Genomic DNA, 23,435 nt, shown 5'->3' with positions numbered 1-23,435 from the left:
TTACCATCAACTGATATACGTCTACAGCTGCACATAGGTAGGAGACCTATGTCCAATGTGGAATGTGGAATGTGGTATGTCCTATGTGGAAGTCTCTATGGACTTCCACACGCCACGGTCTTGGGCCGCCTGAACCCAGCGGCTCTCTGCGATACTTCCTTCCAACGCTGTGTCAGGTACCAATCGATAGGTAGGTCCAATTTTGAGAAAGAGGTTAGCAGCTAGATCCAACTCGGCTGGGCAGCGTTCGGAAAACTTCGAAATATCTTCTCGTCCGAGATTCTTCAGTGGTTGAAGACCAAAGTCTTCGAACAGTGCGTCTTGCCTGTGATAACATATGGATTGATGATAGACGATGATTTTGATGATTCTTAATAACTAGAAATCTACAAAATAAAGCAGATTTAGAAAAAAATACATTTACTCCAAAGAAAATATCTATTACAAAGTAGGTACAATGTGTAACCGTAGGAATCTGAATCACGTTATACGTATCATGTAAGACATGATTGCTACTTTTACCATCTTCATTATATTCATGGCTAAAACTAGATAGACACCTAGCCGGTTATATTTGACTAAACAGCATTTGACTGCTTTTTGGTAAATTTTAGATTGAGCCCAGAACAAAATCCCGATTCCAGTACAAAATAATCGTGGTATGTTCCCGTAGTTTATATTATTATACTGGCCGCGATTACACCTGTAAGTTTTACTCACGTAAGGAGCTTACGTATTTAATTGACAACTTAACTAAGGTAAATGATACTTACAAGAGTGTTTACATTTGTAAAGTCGTAAGTTAATCATGCAAGCTACTCGTACTAACGTGAGTAAAACTTACAGGTGCAATTACGGCCGATGATACAACATTATAAGACAAACAAGAAGACAAATGTTATCTTATTAGTACGTTCTAACACTGCGTTTTATTGATACGAGAGGGATAAGTCTTCCATAGGTGCACGCGCCAAAAACCTGTTCACATTCTTAAAGGTTTTAACTGCAACAGCGTCCATCAGTGGTCTTCCGAATTCCGTGGTCAAAACTTCCCAGTTATCGTTCATGAAGCTCAGCGCAGCGTCAGCTGAGTACATAAAAATAATAATTACTAGCCGATGCCCGCGACTTCGCCCGCGTGGATTTAGGTTTTTTGAAATCCCGTGGGAACTCTTTGATTTTCCGGGATAAAAAGTAGCCTATTGTGCTAATCCAGGATATTATATATCTCCATTCTAAATTTCAGCCAAATCCGTCCAGTAGTTTTTGCGTGAAGAAGTAACAAACATACACACACACACATACAAACTTTCACCTTTATAATATTAGTGTGATTAAACTAGATGATGCCTTCGACTTCGTTCGCGTGGATTTAAGTTTTTTTTTAATCTTGTGGAAACTCTTTGACTTCCGGGATATTACGTAGTCTATAATATCTGCGCCAGGGATTCGAGCTATGCTATAAACCGTTAGGCTAATAGTTAAAGCTAGCATACAGACACGCTTTTGCATTTATAGAATTAAGTATGGATTTGTATAATATTATGTTATCGCAATATTTAGTTATAGGCTGAAACAGACTTAGACGTTGACATCACATCATCAGTTGTGGCTAGTATTTTACTGATCATAATGTAATATGTAAGTAGGTATGTCTGATAAATCCAAGTTTTACAAAATGACTCTACAAATTTCAGACTTGATCTCGTATCATACAAATATAATATGGAGCACATTATCTTTTAATTTAACTGAAAATATTCTATATAATATTCTCAAATAATAATTGAAATATTACTTACCTAATTCTTTTTTCCCATTGAATAGATTCGTCAGATTGTATCGAGCATTTCCCTCTACTTTGAAATCGAAATTGTACTTCTTGATAGAGACGTGAGTTTTATTGTTTTTCTTGTATTCATCAATGAACATCATCAGTTTTACGCCCATATTTTCTGCAATGGTATAACATTTTTTTTTAAATTTCAATGCAGTTCAAAACAAGTAGGTACCTAAGTAATTCAAAAAATTAAAAAAAAAAACTTTGACTGCGCTTTGCACGGCATCTTTTTTAGTCCGCATATTTTTTTATAAACATTTACAGATTTTATGTACCCAGTGACACTCGTACTATCAAGACGAAGAATCTAATGACATGACATACATTTATTAAAATCGGTTGAACCTTTGAGTAGTTACGAACGGACATAGGACCGGACATACATACATACGAGTCAATTTTTTTTTATATTGTTGGATTATAAATATTAAAAATTTAGAGCCTCAATAGCTCAACCGGTAAAGGAGTGGACTGAAAACCGAAAGGTCGACGGTTCAAACCCCGCCCGTTGCACTATTGTCGTACCTACTCCTAGCACAAGCCTGACGCTTAGTTGGAGAGGAAAGGGGAATATTAGTCATTTAACATGGCTAATATTCTTTAAAAAAAAAAAATAGTGATCAGGATTTAATCATGAAGCAAGAAGATGGCCACAGAAACTTGGCCTTATTAAACCCACTGAGTTTAAAGTCGTTGATCAAGTTACTTCAACAACAGGTCGGCAGTCGCAGGTCCAACTTATTAATAGAGGTCAATCTTTTTTACGTATCCATTAATACTTACTTCAAAGTAGCTCAGTAGCACAGACTAAGTTTGTGCTATGGAACGGGCTAAGTTTGATGTCTGTTTGAGGGACAAAATACATAACTTGGAAATCCGTAGGATAAACAAAGTGACCGACAATAGTTCAACGAATTAGATAGCTGAACTGGCAGTGGGCAGGTCATGTCCATCGCAGAACTGATGGTCGATGGGGCAGACGGGTTCTGGAAAGGAACCGCGTACTAACAAGCGCAATCTGGGAAGACCTCTAACCCTCTAGACTGGTGGGTGGATGAGGAAGGCGGATGACCGTGTGTGGTGGCGCGATCTTGGGAAGGTCTGTTGTCCAACTGTGGACACAAACAGGCTGATTGATTGATTGATTGATTGATTGATTACTTACTTATATTAATTTTCATTTCACCATCGCCCTTAATAGGCAGTATCAAAATTTGCCCATCAGCCTTGTACTTTCCTGATAGTGAGTAAGTTGGTGCATGGTATTCTAGGTATATTGTACCGTTTTTTCTGTCCCATCTAAAAATAATAACTAGTCATGTCATACAAATATTATGACAAATAAAGCTATAACGAATACCGTCAATCGAAGAAAAAAAAATATGCACGACTAGGCTTTTGACGATTCAAAAGAACTTGTAAAAGTCTAATTGAATAAAAATATTTTGAATTTGAATTTGAATTTACGGCATTTGAATTGAATAAACTGCCAGAAGACTTCAATAAACTTCATATCTAACACATCATAAGACTTATATTACTCAAGATTATTAGATATAAAATCATAAGCCTTCCTTTTGTCTTTGCCGTAGTCGGGTAAAAAGAAAGAAAAAGACCATGACAACTCTAAGCACCTAACTTGTTTCTTCTTGGATTATTTTATTTACTCGTATAACTATCGGGTTATAAAACTAATCGGGTTAAAATCGTTTAATTTTTTTTCAGTAGTCTGGTTATAGTTTTTTCTTTTATTCAACATAGGAACCTCCAAGTCAAGAGTGAATAGGCATCTTCTTTTTCTTCTAGTGCCATCTCATATCGGAGGTTGGCAATTATTAAGGCTAACCGGATTTTGTTCACGGCTGTTCTAAACAGTGACCTTGTACTTATATTAACCATTGGCGAAGGTTCTTAAGCCAGGATGTTCGTCTACGATTAGGTCTACGGTTGCCTTTTATCTTGCCTAGTATTATAATTGAGTAGGCATGTTCTAGGTATAAGGTAAATGCCTTCCATCTTAGGTTGCATCATCACTAATTGTAGTAGCTCTGATTACAATCAAGCGCTAAGAAGTCTATAAATTTAAAAAAAGGGGTTCCTAAGAAATAGGCAACGGTTTTCTTAGAACTTATTACCATGAAAATGTATGCTTACTTACTTGACAGAATTTATAATGATATTCCTAATTCCTCTCAACCGACCCTCTGAAAAATTTAACGAAAGGCCGGCCATGTGGAATTGCACAGGTTCCTCGAACTCCATGATATCCATGACATCTATTCCCCATTCTGGTAAGCCCTTGCTGAAGTTCGGAATGGCTTTTTGAAAAGCATTGACCATACACGTAGTGTCTTCTAAGTAGCATTTATCTAAATTTAAATCTGAAAAATAATCGTTGAGTCGGTAATAAAAAGCAGACACAACAATAAAATTGTGTGATTAGGTGCCAATGTGGAGTTAAAAAAGAGTAGGGCTCGAAAATGAAGGGTTCCGTACCATCATACGAGAAATATTTTTTATTTATTTTTTATTTTCATGGCGGCCATTTTGGAATCTTTATTATATTTTGTTGTTATAGCGGCAATAAAAACACATTCTGTGAAAATTTCAACTCTCTAGCTATTACAGTTCACGAGATACAGCCCGCTGACTGACGGACGGACGGACGGACGGATGGACAGGGGAGGCTTAGTAGGGTCCCGTTGGCACACTTCGAGTACGGAACTCTAATAACGAGAAGACGGTTGGTGTGGCTAATGGAACCCACTCCTAAAATATTATCTTAGAATTGCAAACTTGTTTATCATATAATATAATATTATGTTCGGTAAAAATTAAATGATATGGTATGGAATGGTACAAACTTAAAAAAGACAAATATTTTGGTACAAACTACGGAATAGATAGAACAAAACATACAGCGTATCTATAGACACTCTTGTTGGAACAAGACCTCAATCAATTAAGAAAAGAGGACCCGACCCAAATATTCCTCTTTGAATGTTTGCTAGCCGACTGTCAACGTGAATATTCACCTGGCAAACAAGAGGTCCTCCTACTAGTAATAACAAGAGATTCTTCTGGTTGCATATCTAGGCAGCCATGTCAAAAGCATAGAGTGAAAATCATAGCTCCGTATGTTCAATGGTCTGTAGATACTATTTCTGCTCAGGCGAAGATTTCTAAGGTTCAAAGCACATCGGTACAATCAATTCGATGTCTTTCTCTTTCCTAAATATACACACAGTACAGCTCGACACTACCTAGGCGTCAAAATACTGCGCAGTTTCGTCGCACAATCCGTCACGCCACGGCGAAAGAAAAGCGACAATAATAATTGTACTAAACAATAATAGCCATCTTTGAATAATTACTCACCTATTGCTATTGCAAATCCAAACAAAAATACGCAAATATGCGATAATACTTTATAATATTGTGACATTTTAAGGTTCTTATGCGATATTTTTAAATAGTAAACAGAAGTAAACACTAACGACAAACAAGAATAACTATATTAAACCCAGCCGTGATACGTGTTATTATACATTTTACTTTATAGAATGTAGGTACATACAGCATTTTACATTGTTGTAGGAAATTAAAATCACTAACGTAATTATAATTCTGCTTAAATTGACTTATTTTCAGGGTTCCGTACCCAAAGTGCCAACGGGACCCTATTACTGCCACCGCTGTCGTCCGTCCGTCCGTCTGTCTGTCAGTAGGCTCGTGAACCGTAATAGGTAAAGAGTTAAAATTTTCACAGAATGTGTATTTCTGTTGCGCTATAACAAAAAATATTAAAAAATTTAAAATGACTGCAAAAAAATGTTAAGCCGGGATTTATAGTATTTTCCTTTGACATGAATTATTATCATTATTGTTCTAACAGATGTTTATTAGTAATTTTCCTTGATAGAAAAAATCTAAAAACTTCTGAAAAATATCTACATTTTTTAATTTTAACGGAAAACAAACTATTTTTTACTAAATTGATAATAATATACAATTTCCAAAAATGTCATATAATTGGTTTTTTGATTATTAATATGGGTTTTTTAAAGCAATATGAGTAGTCTAATTTTTTGATCCCGTAGGGACCAACATTGCTTTATTGTCATTCCATTCGTGGCACACTACAATGATAAATCTATCCTTCTCACATTTTTGCTTAGTTGGCACACTGACCTCTTAAGAGTATCTCATGTTTTAATAAATGTACCTACAGGGTGTAAACCAAAACGCTAGCAAAAACTTCATTATTATACTACCTGAACACAATCCAATATCAATAACATTAATTAATAAATTGCCTTATTTGTAGTTTTAGTGATTTAGCATTTTTCAAACCAGCAAAGTATAGCGTGCAAAATTCAAGTCAATGCCCCACCTACGACGCGGCATTGACTCCGAGTGGCCTACTTAAGCAACGTTTGTTGACCTCTAGCGTCAGTCAGATGTTTTATTTGATGTTTGATGTTTGAACTTTTAAAAAACATAGGATTTTTTTTGATTTATTTTTTTGGCGTTTTTTTTTTTGTGATAACTTATATTAATAATCATCAGCACTATCTTCGTTTGTCTTCGTTATTGCTAGCGTTCTGGTTACACCCTGTACGTCTCCAATTTTCTGAGATGTGTTTGTTTATTTTTTACGTCATCTAAGAAATAATAGATTATAATTAATACAAACCTTCTAAACGAGGCCGAGTCACGAACTTACCTGTAATATATTTTTTATTAGTACACACTTGTACGGAATTATGCTAACACTAGGTGATACCCGTGACTTTGTGCACATGGAATTAAAATTATACCCCGCATTAAAACACAGGCCATATATTTTTATTCCGGAAAACCAAAGAATGCCCACTGGATAAAAAAAAAATTATTCCACGTAGGCAAAGTCGCGAGCATCATCTAGTAATAAATAAATCAAATCAATTAACATATTATTGTATTTATTTCAATATTTGTCGATAAAACTGTAGATTCAGTCTCTCTTCTGAGAGCCTTGCATGCGGAAGTGGATTATAATAATATGTTTTTTTTATTTATTTTTTCAAAAATACTATGCAAACAAGGAGCTACATGCTGTAACCGGTTTTTTGTTTTTCCCCCATTCTCTGTAAAGTTGTACTGTAACGATATAAATAACTAAGTATTGTAACAATGTTATCATGTACATATTATATTACTATCTAATCATAATATTATGTGTAATATTACTAAAACCTTATCGATACATCAGGCATGCTTTTTTATTGCATATTTTTAGGCGTAAACTTAAGAATTTATAATAAAATAATATAAATATTGTTTTATATGTATTTATTTTGCACATGGGCGTGAGAGTAAATATATACCTATAATAATAAAGCCTTTGCAAATACTTATGTAAAATATTTACGTGACATTTATGTAAACCGTAAAACACACCAAAGAGTTTTCTACGTGGACAAAATTGCGGGCATCAGCCAATAATGATATCTACCGTATTATTCATCATACATGGACCAAGTTGTTGGCCTTGAATTGGAATAAATCTCAGGTTGGGATCATAAAAATAACTCATAATTGCAGCTTGAGTAGTAATTACTTGTTTAGTATCAACGACGTCAAGACTTACGTTGAATTACAAAAGGATTTAATAATATGTAGTTAATTGCAGTTTTTAGGATTCCGTATCTCAAAAGGAATAAAGAAACCCTTATTGGATCACATCGTTGTCTGTCTCTATGTCCGTCTGATGTCTCTGTTAAGAAAAACTTTAGGGTACTTCCTGTTGACCTAGAATCATGAAATGTGGCAAGCAGGTAGGTAGATCTTATAGCACAAGTAAAGGAAAAACCAAAATCCGTGAATTTGCAGTCACATCACAAAAAATATGTGTTCATGAACGAATAATGTCTTTTCAATTTTCAAAGTAAGATAACTATACCAAGTGGGGTATCATATAAAAGGGCTTTACTTGTACATTCTAAAACAGATTTTTATTTATTTTCATGCATAAAAGTTTTTTGTTTATCGTGCATAATGTCGAAAAAATACCCGAGTACGGAACCTTCGGTGCGCGAGTCTAACTCGCACTTGGCCTCACGAGCGCGCTGAATACTAAAGTTACACGTGTTTTCTATTCAAATTTGTAACAATTATTTGAGAAAGACTCAACAAAATAGAGTAAGGTACCTGAGAGAGCGAGTTGCCTGAGAATTTTTAAACATCACTCCTTAATCCATATCCATAGGTACTATATACTATAGTGATACATACTATAAATATTATAAATGCGAATGTGTGTCTGTCTGTCTGTCTCTCTATCTGTCTGCTAGCTTTTCACGGCCCAACAGTTTAACCGATTCTTACGGGTGCAGAGTTGGCTTATATCCCGGGGATGGACATGGGCTACTTTTTATCCTATGGATTCCTAAAGACCCATCCGCTTAACCGATTTATATAAATTATGGCACAGATATAGCTTGCATCCCGGAAACTGACATAGACAACTTTTTGTCCCGGAAAATCAAAGAGTTCCCACAGGATTTTTAAAAACCTAAATCCACGCGGACGAAGTCGCGAGCATCATCTAGTCCTGAATCCTGATATAATATTTCACACCGCGTGTATGCCGTGCTATGGCTAGGAACGTTGTTTGTACACAAACGGACGGAGGGAGCACACCGCACGAGCGGTTCAGTTTAGCATGGATTACCAGATAGCTTGCATTCCAAATAAGGTTAAGCATACTTTTACCCCAAAAAATCGAAGTTTATCCGCGATATAAAAAAAACTAAATTCATCCGAACCACCGCAAGTAACAAATAAAGGAGCAGAAGTTAATAGAAAAAATCCTGTCCAGAAGGGATATACCCGAAAATCACAAAAGGCTTTGATTTAGTACCTACTCATTTCATAACTTCATCGCTCATTGATAAATAAATAGACCTAATTTCACAAACAATAATTGCACGAAACCTTGATCGATGTCATAATATGAACCACCGCGCTGCTGTTCAGCTGCTGAAGAAACCATGCAGTAGTGATTTATAGAAATTAGTTTATTCTATTTTACATACAATTGTAAACGTACCTAATTATTATAATTTGTTACATAAAGCATATAATATAGCATATGAAGATCAAAAAATAATTTTTAATTAAATCGTTAAAAACTTACTTGATGTAAATATTTGTTTAAACTCCGTTGAAATTAATAAAATAAATATTGGGATCCTCATGGCCGTTCTCTTGAATGTCTCTTGATACAATATACTTGAACGCCTTACTGTTTAAATCCAGTTTCTTATTAATTATTACAAAAAAAAAAAAACAAGTACATTGTTACTTGAGACCTTTTCATGTAATTTATTTTGCTTTTTAATTCCGTTTAGTAGTTGTATGTAATAGTGTGAAAACCAAGTTAGGTGCTAGTCCTTTTATTATACACTTTATTTGTACCACCACAAGAAGGAAAAAAACAAAAACAAAACAGAAGTAGGATGCAAAAGGGGGCCCTAGTCTCTACCAGACAACCTTAGGAACAGGAAAATGGGAGGAAAAATGTGAAGTGCGAGTTAGGCTCACACACAAAGGGTTCCGTACCGTCGTACTAGAAATAACACTTTTTGTTGTTATAGCGGCAATAGAAATACTTTGTAAAATTTTAACTACCTACCCAGGTTCATGAGATACAACCCGTTGACAGACGGATGGACAGCGGAGGCTTAGTAAGAGGATCCCGTTGGCACCTTAAGTGTACGGAACCGCAAAAATTAAACATATACACAAGACTCAAGAACTTTTAATTTATTATTTGCTTTACATAACTGTTCTACCAATACTTATATTAATTTTAAACCTAAAGAGTTTCTTAAAAATATTACTGTCATAGAATTCCAGCCCTAATCTTTATTAAATTATTATGTAGTTCAATTTAAATTGACTAAATTTATCAAAGGCTCCAACTCCATGTACATTTGTATGGACTTAAATATATTATGAATGACAACATTCATTAAAGGACCTACCAAATGCGAAGTAATATATTCCCAATTATCATTGATTTCCTGTACTGCTTTACCTGAAAGTGTAAAATAATGTAAGATTCTTACAAATACATTATCTGTACATATATCATACATACATACATACATCCATATATTTTTATATATCTATAATTCTAATTCATAATCGCTAGATCCTCCGTCCTTATGTATTAAATAATATGAGCAGACAGACAGATAACAAAGTGATCCTATAAGGGTTCTGTTTTTCCTTTTGAGGTACGGAACCCTAAAAAACCAATAGACGTTGGGATCCCACGGTGCTAGAATGGCGATTTCGTACCGAAAAGCGTTGCGTTGGAATGCCCCCCACTAAGTGAAAAAAAAAATGACAATCAAGTTGTACTTACGTAAACCGATGTCATCAGTATCATATAGGCCTGAAAAATTAAATTCTGCTTTCTCTTTTACTTCATATTTAAAATTATTATCATTGATTTTAATTTCGCCAAAAGTTACACCACTTTTGGTTTTTACCACTTCAAGCGGTATCAACGCTTCGACATGAATATTCTCTGAAAAAGCAAAAAACTGCAGTCAAAATTGCGTTGCGTTGCCTTGGAAAATGTGCATTTTATTTGGAAAAGTGTTCAATTACTTATATTAATCCATACTTAATATTATAAATGCGAAAGTGTGTCTGCCTGTCTGTCTGTCTGTCTGCTACCTTTTCACGGTACAACAGTTTAACCGATTTTGACGAAATTTGGCACAGGGTTAGTTTATATTTCGAAGACGGACATAGGCTACTTTTTATCCCGGAAAATCAAAGAATTCCCACGGGATTCCCAAAAACCCATCCGCTTAACTGATTTGTATGAAATTTGGTACCGAGGTAGCTTGCGTCCCTGTAATTGACATAGGCAACTTTTTATCCCGGAAAATCAATCTGTTCCCGCGGGATCTTTAAAAACCTAAATCCACGCGGTCGAAGTCGCGGGCATCCTCTAGTTAAAGATAAAGAGCTCAATGGCTACCATTCAGTGTTAGACACTGAGTTTAGAGAATCAGTTATAGGTTGGACAGTAATGTACTTAACTATTACTTACTAAATTTTGCCTCAAAAACACCCTCTCCATCAACACAAGTGGATAATATCGATCCATTTGCTATGTAAGCTCCATTTATCGACATATTTTTCATATGAAAATATATGCGAAACGAGTTTGTGTTGTCCACACTAAAAAAATAGTAATTTAAATAGTAAAAAATAGTAATAGTAGTCTCCTCAATAATATTATTAAGTCGTCAGTTTGTTTTGTACAATTCGAAAGTTATGGATGTTCTAAGTTTAAATTACATTACATCCCTTAAGGCGTAATGGATCTCAGTACAATATTTTAACCCGGCTAAGTCATAGGAATGTTATGACGTTCTTTATATTCAGATAACAGGTTTGTAATGAGGCATTGTCGAGCGAGTGGTGTGAAAATATTTAACTGACCTTATATCATGAATAATCAAACTTTTCACTCCTTCAACTTTCAAGTGAGTCATATTAATTTGCACACCATCTTTATCTATTCTAAAGAAGTCTATGTACATAGGCTCAAGTGGAGGCAAACCTATTGCAGGAATTCCATCAAATATTTGAGGTAATACCGCCTGTGCTTCTCTCTTCAAACACTGTCCATCCGATAGAAGACATTTGAATGGTACGGATAAAACTGAAATTAATCAAGTTGAAATTTTTTATTGAATTTTTTTATTTGAGGATTTTATACCATCGCACAAGTTAATACTAGCTATATGTACTTTTTAGAATTCCGTACCAGGTGGATGCCAACGGGACCCTATCACTAAGCCTCCGCTGTCCGTCCGTCCTTCGTTCATCCGTCTGTCAACAGGTTGTATCTCATGAACCTTACTGGTAGAGGATCGTCACAGAGTGTGTACCTACTATAACAACCTGGTCAAGTGCGAGTCGGACCTCGGTCTTTTAGAGTTCCGTACATTTTGAATGGACCTATGAAATATCTCTTTTCCGACTTAAAACATTGCAATAAACCGTGAAAGAAAATGCCAAAAAACGCTCGTTTGTTTTGGTCACAGCTTATATAAACTATTTTATAAATCGCTGTTTTTAGTATTTGTTGTTTAAATACAGTAAGTAATACATAATATTATGGCATATTCTAAGGAGGCTTAGTAATACGGAATCATAAAAATAGTAGTAATATAGATACATATATGAAAAAAAGGCACGCTACCAAAAGTTACAATAATTTCTTAGTGATACTAATTCAGTTATCATATAACTTCAAATCAAATTAGTAATATTTAAAAATATCGATAACAAGTAGTTCTAAAGGTACTTTTTTTCAGAAAACATAATACTTATTATTAAATGTAGGTACGTGCCTACACATTATATTTTTAAATTATAAATATTAGGTAATTATATTTTTATATTAAATATAAGGAATCTGTTATAATTATATGACTAGCTTTTTCATAATTTTTTTTTTCTAATTCTAATTTTCTCAAATGTTTAATAATTTTGGAGTGGAGACCATGGGTTCGTGGGGCGAGGATGCCAGATCCTTTTTTAAGGACCTGTCATCCCGTCTTGTGGAATCCACGGGTGACCGGAAATCTGGCAGTTACCTTGGTCAGCATATTAGTCTGGCCATTCAACGAGGTAACGCAGCCAGCGTTCTGGGCACCCTGCCTCGTTACAGTGATTTGGATGATATTTTTGTTTTATAATTTTTATATTTAAGTATTTTTAACATTTGTGAAAATCTGTATTATTATTTTCTCGACAAAAGTAAGGAGCTTTAAAGTAATTTGTTGTAACTTACACGTGGGTACAATAAAGCTGATCTGAGTCAAAATTAAAATTGACCACGTAAGAATCTTCATAATTACAATATTTAAGAAAGAGTACAATGTTCTTGCTTTTAATTATATTTTGGAAATGTGAAGTCCTTCCAATGTATTTGTATTTATACTGACTTGTTGGATTTGCCGTCTCATTATTATGGTAGGTACCTATTATTTACGAATAAACACCCTGGATTCATAGCGATAAAAACCTACTTACCTACATAAAACACACTAAATGACTACACCAAATAAAATTTAAATAAATACATATTTAATGTTTGTTTTTTTGCTTTTTAGATTGAAAGGAATATGTTGCAGATAGCAGCAAATTAACCGTCAGCATCATCCAAAGACGTCCTTATCTTCATTTAATAAAAAAACCGGGCAAGTGCGAGTCAGACTCGCGCACTGAGGGTTCTCTACTCGGGTATTTTTCCAACATTTTGCACGATAAATCAAAAACTATTGTGTATAAAAATATGTAAATAAAAATTTGTTTTAGAATCTACCTAAATCTAAAGCCCTTTCATATTATGATACCGTACTTGGTATAGTTATCTTACTTTGAATTATTTTTTTAATGATGTGACCACAAATTCCCGGTTTTCAGATTTATTCCTGTACTTGTGCTATAAGACCTACCTACCTGCCAAATTTCATGATTCTAGGTCAACGGGAAGTACCCTATAGGTTTCTTGACAGACACGATGGACGGACGGACAGACAGACAGCCAACAAAGTGATCCTATAAGGGTTCCGTTTTTCCTTTTGAGATACGGAACCCTAAAAACAGTAATTACATTTGGCATCAGCTATCGGTTGCACAAACTATGTGCCCGCCCATTGCAACTTCAGCTTTCCAACCAGTTTAGCTATGTTCATTTTTGTTGTACTTTGATTTTTCTACGATCTCCTATATTATCGTCTGATCATATTATCTTGCTTTGTTCACAAAGATAAACTCCAAGTAAAGCTCTGAGCTTTCTTATGAGGCCACCACACTCTATTTAAGATATCTCCTATACCTAGATACTCGTAGATTCTTAGATTGCCCTTATTGTCACTTCACTTTGGGCCTCATTGAGCTATGTCGGTTCTTCTTTTCTGATTTGATCCTCAAAGATACATACTACCAAGATATAATACCAACAACATAACCCCAAAAACCTAATTACTTTTTATTGTTTAATATGACTTATTAAAAAAGTAAAGTGTCTGTCTGTGATTTCGAAATAACTACCTCATATTAAGCTCATATGGTTATTTGAACTGTACCATAACTGAATCACACGTTTTTAAATTTTTTGTCTGTCTGTCTGTCTGTCTGCTAGCTTTTCACGGCCCCACACTGTAACCGATTTTGATGAAAGGTACAGTGTTAGCTAACATCCCGGGGACGGACATAGGCTACTTCTTATCCCGGAAAATCAAAGAGTTCCCACGGGATTCTTAAAGATCAATCCGTTTAACCGATTTACTTATATTAAATTAGGTACAGTACAGAGGTAGATTGCGTCCCTGAAACGGACATAGGCAACTTTTTATCCAGGAATTTCAAAGAGTTCCCACGTTATTTTTAAAAGTCTAAGTAAATGAAGTCGCGAGCATCATCTAGTGAAATATATTTAAAATTAGACGCCATTATGAATCAAGATAAGCCAAGTGCAATGATATTAACAACGGGTATGCAAATTAATGGCATTTTCATTATATTTAGACAATTAAATTAAAATAATTATTAGGTATATTACGTTGGTGCTTCGTAGGTACTGAACTACAAAAAGATTGGCATATTCGAGAAGAGGTCAATTATACATTTTAAAAACATCTGGCTATAGCCATGGCCAATATACAGGGTGTTTGGTAATTAGTATATAATGACGACACGTAGCCATGCTACTTTGATCTGATAAAAACAATGCTGAAGTAAAATGACGAAATAAATTTTTTTTTTATGACCAAGTTTTCATGGCCCTAATGTGCCCTAACTCACTGAGATCATTGGCCTCGGCCTATCTAAAGATGGCCTACGATCTCAGTGAGTTAGGGCACGTTAGGACCATGAAAACTTTAACATATTTTTTTTTTTAATTTTGTATGGAAATTTTTGTAATTTTATTTCGTCATTATACTTCAGCATTGTGTTTATCAGATCAAAGTAGTAGCATGGGTACGTGTCGTCTTTATACTAATTACCAAACACCCTGTCTGTATATACCGTTTTGTTCACAAACTCCTCAATTTTGTTATCCGACTACTTATCGCATCGCACCGCACCGCGCCGCATCACATCGTATCGCATCGAATCGCTTTGCGTCGCATCACGCCGAATCGCATCACATCGCATCGCATCGTTTCGTGCCTCATCGCACCGCATTTCATCGTATCGCACTGCACCACATCGCATCGCACCGCATCGCATCGCACTGCATCGCATCGCATCATATCACATCGCATCGCATCGCATCGCATCGCATCGCACTGCGTCGCTTCGCATCACATCACACCGCATCGCATCGCATCGCACCGCATCGTATCGCATCGCACCGCACCGCACCATATCGTTCCGCACCACATCACGCCGCACCGCACCGCATCGTATCTTACCGCATCTGATTCGATCCGATTCCATCCAATCCCATTCCATCATATTCACGCTTTGATTTCTAGATTCTTTTATAATGCTCGCCCGACTTCATACATACATTATACACGTTTAGAAACAAAATTATTTTTTTACTATTTAGTGGTTTTGTAAGTCGGTTTGTTTAAATATATTTTTTTTATTAAGCTTTTTAGTGTAAGTAGTCGTCTAAAATATCAATTCACCGGCAAAATTTTCCAAATCCACACCGCTTAGTAGTTTTGTACTTTGCAGCATCAAGATTGAAGAGGAGGGACTTAGAATTAAAAAAGAAGTCTATGCTTGGCATTTACAATATTATTTCACCAGGAACAGTTTTTGAATTTCAATGGCTTAGGAGTGATGTACCCTACATCATCAGGTTTGAGGAGTTCGTACTTAGAGTGTAATCATGAAGCCATTGCTTGATGCCTTAAATATCAATTACCCACTAGAAATTCCCAAATCCCCACGGTTTACAGTTCAGTATTTTGCAGCATCAGGATTGAGGAGATGGGATCCTGCATTCAATGATGTGGTATATGCTTGGTACCTAAAATAATATTCCACCATCCGCAATTCCTGCATCCCTATAGTTTAGGAGTGCTGTACCCTGCATCATCAGGGTTGAAGAGTTGGGCTTTAGAGTTCAAGTATAAAGTATAAGTTTAAAGCTTAGTTCCTATAATATTATTTCACTATGAACACTTCCTTAATCTTGATAACTTAGACGGACAGTAACCCTGCAGCATCATTATTAAGGAGTTGGATCCAGAATTTTTTGTGCGACCACCACGGAACCTTCTACTTTCGATTTTAAAAATCTTTGCAAATCGGTCCAGAAACCTCGAAAAATCGGTTTACACACATTAAAAAAAACGGGCTTAATTGAGAATTACATCTCCTTTTAGATATTCCTTTTGCTTTTATTGCTATCGCATCGACTGGGGTTTCAAATGAAAGAGTGAAAATTTACTTCATAAATATATAAGTAGTACAATGACTTCACAATATGTATACAAGTACAATATTAAAATATAATTAAATGACAGAAAAACCATTTTATTTTCTATATATTTTAAGAGGAGTAGTTAGTTTGTAGTTTTGAACCTTATTTTTTTATCAATTAATAAGTTATACGAGTATCTTGACCCAAAAAGGCACGCTCCAACCGGAAATTACTTTTGAACTGTGACTTTGCTACGTTTTCAGCGGCATTCCCAATAAAAGCACCGGCATAATTCGAAATTATATACTTCCAATTCGCATTGACCAGATAATGCATCACTTCACCTGAAATTATAAAATGAAATTTTAAAAATTGGCACTAGACGGGGGGGTGAACATGCTGTGGATGTACCTTGTTTTGTGATTTAAAAATCCACTTACTGAGTCCTGAGAATCCATAATGAAGATTATCTAAGCGAAATTCTGCATTATCCTTAACATCGAAGCTGAACTTATAATTATTATTATTTGTTTCTATGAACTCTTCACCATTTGCATTTCTTACAATATTATATGGCGCAAGAACATCTATTTCTATGTTTTCTGAAATAAAAAACAAAATTGATCATTACAGTTTTCCATAAGAAAAAGTCCCATTTTATCCGTTAGAAGCAGTCGCAGGTTTGGAAATTTTTTGAACCTTGGCAACTGAAGTGGAAACGATGCGAAGGTTTTAGAACCACATTTATTTGATTATCTGTCACTGTTTGAACCGTGTATAGGGAAGAAGAGATTTGAGTGGTCTCAGTTTGACTTAGAAGCGAAGGCCCGGAAGACCATTACAAGATAGGAAGACGATCTTGCGTATTAGACTTGGAGTAGGAACGCTAGCCAGAGGTACGAGTAGGTGCAAATGGAAAATAATGACTTTTGTGGCCACTGGCTGCACTTACATAGAAATCAAATAAATAAATTGCAAATCACTATATTCTAATTGCATTGTATCTAATTTTAATGTAAATATTAAGTGTCCAAATAATATTATAATTGAGAATTTCAGATACCTATAGTCTATACATAGCATAGACTTTTCTGAGAGCGCGCCACCATACTCGATCCTACGTCCCTCTCATCAAGTCACTTCCCGTTCCCGCCAACTTGAGGACGTATGACTAGTGAGTTGGAGGTTATCTTACGCACCGACAGACAGAAATGCCAGTTAACTTAGGTACTTACCATTTTTAACCGACTTCAAAAAAAGGAGCAGGTTCCCAATTCGTAGGAATCTTTTTTTTTTTAATTTATGTTCCCCGATTACACAAAGATGCCTGGACCGATTTAGAATCTCGTTTTTGTTTGAAAGTGTATACTTTGCGGGTAGTTCCATATAAATTTGGTGAAGATCTGATGAATATCTTAAGAGATGGAGAACAGAACTCCTCAATGGATAAGAGCAAATTGCTCGCGATCAGTGTAATAGCTTAGTAAACAGTAGGGTTTTAACGGGGCATAGCATATTATAGTACTGTGGGCCACTAAAAATTGTGAAATAAAAAAAATCTGAAGAAAAATAAAATCCACTTCAAAAACCACAAATACTAAAAAGTAAAAAATAAGTTTTGTTTGTACACGTGTAATGCATGTATGAAATCGGACGAGCTTCACACTTGGATTTCTAGCTTCTTTTATTATGCTCGCTTGACTTCATATATATAAGTACATTACACGTGTAGAAACAAAACTTATTTTTTACTTTTTAGTGTTTGTGATTTTTGAAGTCGGTTTTATTTTTCTTTAAATTGCTTTTAATCGTCGGTAATAAAGCAAAATAATATGACATATCGCACCGGTGCGATTGAACCAACTTATTGTTTAAATTCCTATTTTTAACCGACTTCAAATAAGGAGGAGGTTCTCAATTCGTCAAATCTTCTTTTTTTTTAATGTATATTCCCCGACTACTCAAAGACCGATTTGGATTTTTTTGAAAGGGTATACTGTGCAAATAGTCCCATATAATTTTGGTGAAGATCTGATGAATATCTTCAGAGATGGAGAACAGAACTCCTCAATGGATAAGAGCAAATTGCTCGCGATCAGTGTAAAAGCTTAGTAAACAGTAGGGTTTTAAGTGGGCATAGCATATTATAGTACAGTGGGCTTCAAAAACCACAAACACTAAAAAGTAAAAAATAATTTTTGTTTAATGTACCTAGGTATGAAGTTGGGCGAGCTTCACACTTGGATTTCTAGTTTCTTTTATTATTTACTAGAGGATGCCCGCGGCTACGCCTGCGTGGATTTCGGTTTTTATAAACTCTTTAATTTTCCGAGATAAAAAGTAGCCTATGTCCTTCTCCGGGATGTATCCCATGTCTGTACCAAATTTCAATAAAATCGGTTCAGCGGTTTGGCCATGAAAACGTAGCAGAGAGACAGACATACAGACACACTTTCGCATATATAATACTAGAGGATGCCCGCGACTTCGTCCGCGTGGATTTAGGTTTTTAGAGATCCCGTGGGAACTGTTTGATTTTCCGGGATAAAAAGCTGCCTACGTCAATTACGGGACGCAAGCTACCTCGGTACCAAATTTCATACAAATCGATCAAGCGGATGAGTATTTAGGAATCCCGCGGGAACTATTTGTTTTTCCGGGATAAAAAGTAGCCTATGTCCTTCCCCGGAATGTATCCTAAGTCTGTACAAAATTTCATTAAAATCGGTTCAGCGGTTGAGCCGTGAAAGCGTAGCAGACAGACAGACAGACAGACAGACAGACAGACAGATAGACAGACAGACACACTTTCGCATTTATAATATTAGTATGGATTAAGTATGGATTTAGAAAATATACTACCATTTCTCTCCAAAGCTAATAACGCTCTCTCTAGGTCCTTCCCCGGGATTTATCCCATGTCTGTACCAAATTTCATTAAAATCGGTTCAGTGGTTGGGCCGTAAAAACGTAGCAGACAGACAGACAGACAGACACACTTTCGCACTTATAATATTAGTATGGATTTAGAAAATATACAACCATTTATCTCCAAAGCTAATAACGCTCACTCTAGGTCGTAGGTATCTGAGTTTTCCAAAACATCATTTTCAAATAAATAATTATGAACCTAACTGTTAGTTAACCTTCTTTTCTAGAAGAAAACTAGAAAAGAGCTGATAGCTTTTATACGGCTGAACCAATTTTTTTGGAATATAGCTAAGAACACTCTCGATCAAGCCTTTCAAACAAAAAAACTAAATTAAAATCGGTTCATTCATTTAGGCGCTACGATGCCACAGACAGATACACACGTCAAACTTATAACACCCCTCCTTTTGGGTTGGGGGTTAAAAAGAAGATTCCATCGAATTGAGAACCTCCTCCTTATTTGAAGTCGGTTAAAAATAGGAATTTAAACAATAAGTTAGTTCAATCGTACCGGTACGATATGTCATATTATCATGCATATCGTCGTGGTGTCGTGCACACAGATCTCTTATAATTATTATTTACTAGCTGTGCCCGCGACTTCGTTCGCGTGGAATAGCTCTCAGCGCGCTTTATATAGTCACGGACGCTCAGGCGCGAGGCGTGTAGTACGTACTCTGTACGTTAAAAATGTTTGCCGTGATTCTTTAAATTGACATAACTTTTTTATTTATGAACCGATTGACATGAAATAAACATTAAATGTTAAGTGAAGCTTACTACAATATATTAGTGAAAACCGTATCTAAATTGAATAAGCCGTTTCTGATATTAGCGTGCACAAACACACAGACAAACAGACAAAAAAAATTAATTACAATTTCGGGTTCGGCATCGATATAATAACAACCCCTGCTACTTTTTTTTTATATATTTCCATTGTACAGACACCACTTTTCTACAATTTTATTATATGTACTTATACATAGATTACTTCCACAAGCCGCGGTCTTGACTCGACTCTTGCGCTAGCTGGACCCAGTGGCTGCCTACTTATAGCTTATTTAATGTCATAAATCCACCTTGTGGGGCGTTAGTCAACGCAGTGGTTCAAAAACCAATATTCATCATCATCAGCCTGTGGAAGTCCACTGTTGGACATAGGCCTTCCTTAAAGAGTGCCACCACACCCAGTCTTCAGCCTTCCTCATTCAGTCTATGCTCTTTGTTTCGGGAAGAAAACCATTAAAATTTCAGCTTGTATGAGTACTAAGTACAATATTAAAATATTTTAAGATAGGACAGAAAAACAATTTCATTTACTATATTTCAACGTTTATTAAGAGGAGTAGTTAGTTTGTAGTTTTGAACTTTATTTTTTTATCAAATAACTTATATTATCTTGACCCAAAAATTTGGCTCGCTCCAACCGGAAATGACTCTTAAATTGTGACTTTGCTACGTTGCCGACGGCATTCCCAATAAAATCACTGACATATTTCGAAGATATATACTTCCAGTTCGCATTCGCTAGGTATTGCATCGCTTCACCTGAAATTATAAAGAAAAAATTAAAAAACCTGTCAAGTGCAAGTCGGTCCTCGCTCTTTAGGGTTCCATACATAACTATGAATATAATATTATGGTTAATTTGGGTGTACGAAATATTTCTTCTCTGAGCTAGACACCCGGGCATCGATGCACCCGGGGGAAGCCATGCCTCAAGGCCTGTACCCCCGCTTGGCCGTTCCGGTCAAACGGGGAAGACTCTCACTACTATTTGAATTATTTTTTTAAACCACAAATTAACGGTTTTCAATTTTTTTCCTTTACTTGTGCTATAAGACCTACCTATCTGCAAAATTTCATGATTCTGGATCAACGGAAAGTACCTTATTGGTTTTTCTTGACAGACATGACAGACAGACGGACAGACAACGATTTGATCCTATAAGGGTTCCTTTTTTTGTTTTGAGGTATCTATGGAATGAAAAAAGATAAAATCATAAAACTACAAGTAGGTAGGTACTTTGGGAAGGTATACAACGCAGATTTATTAAGGTGTGTATACTTGCGTAAGTAGGTATATTCGATAATCCTGGAAACGATCGAAGAGATTCTTACCCTCATTTCTGATTCACATTGTCAAGATTAAGGAATTCCGTTTTGCTTGGAACCTATAATATCTACCGCAAAATCAATAGCGACAGACATCATCTAGTCACATTCCCTTACAAAGGTGTGATTGTATCCAAGCGTACATTCTTATTAAGTATGTTTATTTTTGTAATCCACTTACTGAGCCCTGAAAATCCATAATGAAGATTATCTAAGCGGAATTCTGCATTATCCTTAACCTCGTAGCTGAACTTATAATTATCATTTGCTTCTATGTACTCTTCACCATTTGCATCTCTAACAATATTATATGGCGCAAAAATATCTACTACCACGTTTTCTGAAATAAGAAACAAAATTTATCATTACAATTTTCCTTATGAAAAACTCCGTTAGAAGCAGACGCAGTCTAGACAATTCTTCAACCCTTACAGCTGCTGAAGGAAAATTGTAATAATGTTAATTAAGTCAAAAAAATCTCATCTGAGAGCTTCCGTGGCTTGCTGCCTAAATGGTTAAAATTACACAAGAACAATGTATGTATGATTTTTTTTTATTACAGATGGTTTTGTACAGAGGACAAAAATTCATTCGGAGGAAAAATGTGGAGAGAGCAAGAGAGCTGGAGGGACTTATATTTGATACGCTGTAAAACTGTAAAAAATCATACAAAGCTTTCGAAAATGTTTTTTGAAACTTACTAAGGGAGGCCCAGTAATCTCCTTCTCCGTTTACTGGCATGTAGAATAAGGACCCGTCAGATTTATACCGACCAGTGACGTACACATCTGTACTTAATTTCACTTGTAACGTGCTATTATTTGCGTCAGCGCTGCAAAAAAAAAAAATTCATATTACTTAGAAAAACAAAGAATATTAAATGTAAGTAAACTGCTAAAAATTATCACAAATCAAAAAAAAATTTGCAGTCAGCATTCTTTTATCGTATAGGTACTAGTACTTGCAACTAAGGGCTAACGCATACAGACTGAGGAGTCCAGTGGAGACGAATGTTATTGGTAAACGATAAAATACCAGACCGCGTGCCGCCATTGCTAAGGTAAAGAATTTGAGTTGTTACAAGACGTAATAAGCCGAGCCTGGCTTGGTCCCTCTCCTCTTTTTGGTGTTCGTTGCATTTCACAGATCATTTATATTTATCTGCATTATAATACTTCATACTAACCTAAACTCGTCGATATTTAAATTTTTTAGACCATAAATCTTTGTATCCTTGGTTTCAAATAGCAAACCATCATGATCTAACTTGAAATAGTCTACTTCAAATGGGTCAAGTTTCGAAGTATCTAGTCCAGGAATCCTTAGAATATAGCCATCTGCAGGGTTTTCAGCCAACGCTCGCAGACATGGAGTATTCCAAGCAAAACATCTCAGCGGATTTGGCAAGTCTGGAAAAAAATATAATCCATACTAATATTATAAATGCGAATGTGTGTCTGTTTGTCTGTTAGCTTTTCACGGCCCATCCGTTCAACTGATTTCACAAAAAGTACTGAAATAGCTTGCATCCGGGGAACAGGACATTGGCATCGGTACAGACATAGGCTAGTTTTTGCCCCGGAAAATCAAAGAGTTCCCACCCGATTAACAAATTATGACGGGTGCAGATATAGCGTGCATCCCAGGGACGGACGAAAGCTACTTTTTATCCCGGAAAATCTCTGACTTTCCTCAAAAAATCTAAATCCACACGGGTGAAGCTGCAGGCATCATTTAACATAATATCGTTCTTGACATTGATGAAAACCACTAAAAGGTAAAACGAACACTTTCTGTTGAACATCTTACTTGATGAATAAATATAGGTTATTTGTAGACTTATTAGCAGGATCAAAATAAACTTCATGATTCCTTCTTTTTTCTTGTAGGTATCTAAGTACTTGTATGTTGTACTATACTGATATTTTGTAGGATACTGACATTTTTTAAAATTTTCAGTCTTTAAATAGTATTGCGCTTTTAAATTTTTTTGAAAGCTTGTTTTCAACAAGCTGTTTTAAACAGGAATTTTTCAAAATACCTAAATATTATTATGATGCTGATGACCGGTATAATCAA

General features: G+C 35.5%; 2 protein-coding genes across 4 annotated transcripts; both read right to left on the bottom strand.

Moving 5' to 3' along the window:
- Positions 1–404: 404 nt before the first annotated feature.
- Positions 405–9,096, bottom strand: LOC123870517 (circadian clock-controlled protein daywake-like). Of its 3 annotated transcripts, XM_045913858.1 has the most exons (6): positions 9,021–9,096; positions 6,537–6,566; positions 3,999–4,221; positions 3,006–3,139; positions 1,803–1,955; positions 405–1,087 (listed from the first exon to the last, which is right to left on the bottom strand). In XM_045913858.1, exons 1-6 carry the CDS (start codon positions 9,079–9,081, stop codon positions 930–932), a joined length of 759 nt encoding a protein of 252 aa, XP_045769814.1. In that variant the 5' UTR covers positions 9,082–9,096; the 3' UTR covers positions 405–929. The 3 variants fall into 3 exon arrangements, with proteins under 3 accessions (XP_045769814.1, XP_045769815.1, XP_045769816.1); XM_045913859.1 differs by lacking the exons at positions 6,537–6,566; positions 9,021–9,096 and adding an exon at positions 5,219–5,374; XM_045913860.1 differs by lacking the exons at positions 6,537–6,566; positions 9,021–9,096 and adding an exon at positions 4,876–5,038.
- Positions 9,097–9,771: 675 nt separating this feature from the next.
- On the bottom strand, positions 9,772–23,160 carry LOC123870488. The gene is made up of 11 exons (XM_045913815.1): positions 23,145–23,160; positions 22,543–22,765; positions 22,058–22,188; positions 21,538–21,696; positions 20,631–20,789; positions 16,748–16,909; positions 16,541–16,651; positions 11,351–11,573; positions 10,956–11,086; positions 10,257–10,421; positions 9,772–9,923 (listed from the first exon to the last, which is right to left on the bottom strand). The coding sequence occupies exons 1-11, from the start codon at positions 23,158–23,160 to the stop codon at positions 9,772–9,774; spliced, it is 1,632 nt and encodes a 543-aa protein (XP_045769771.1).
- Between the last annotated feature and the right edge of the window lie 275 nt (positions 23,161–23,435).

This window comes from Maniola jurtina, chromosome 12 (genome assembly GCF_905333055.1).
Source record: "Maniola jurtina chromosome 12, ilManJurt1.1, whole genome shotgun sequence".
In the NCBI taxonomy this organism is placed as follows: Eukaryota; Metazoa; Arthropoda; class Insecta; order Lepidoptera; family Nymphalidae; genus Maniola; species Maniola jurtina.
This window is presented reverse-complemented; position numbering and strand designations above follow the sequence as displayed.

Excerpts from the sequence above, each read along its gene's own strand:
- LOC123870517 (XM_045913858.1), bottom strand. The coding sequence starts at position 9,081 with ATGAGGATCCCAATATTTATTTTATTAATTTCAACGGAGTTTAAACAA. Across the intron at positions 1,956-3,005 it reads TGAAATGAAAATTAATATAA|AAAATATGGGCGTAAAACTG; the intron begins GTAAGTAATCAA and ends ATACCATTGCAG. Across the intron at positions 1,088-1,802 it reads CAATGGGAAAAAAGAATTAG|CTGACGCTGCGCTGAGCTTC; the intron begins GTAAGTAATATT and ends TTATGTACTCAG.
- LOC123870488 (XM_045913815.1), bottom strand. Across the intron at positions 21,697-22,057 it reads AGATTACTGGGCCTCCCTTA|AAAACGTGGTAGTAGATATT; the intron begins GTAAGTTTCAAA and ends TTCTTATTTCAG. Across the intron at positions 11,087-11,350 it reads TTGATTATTCATGATATAAG|TGTGGACAACACAAACTCGT; the intron begins GTCAGTTAAATA and ends CTATTTTTTTAG.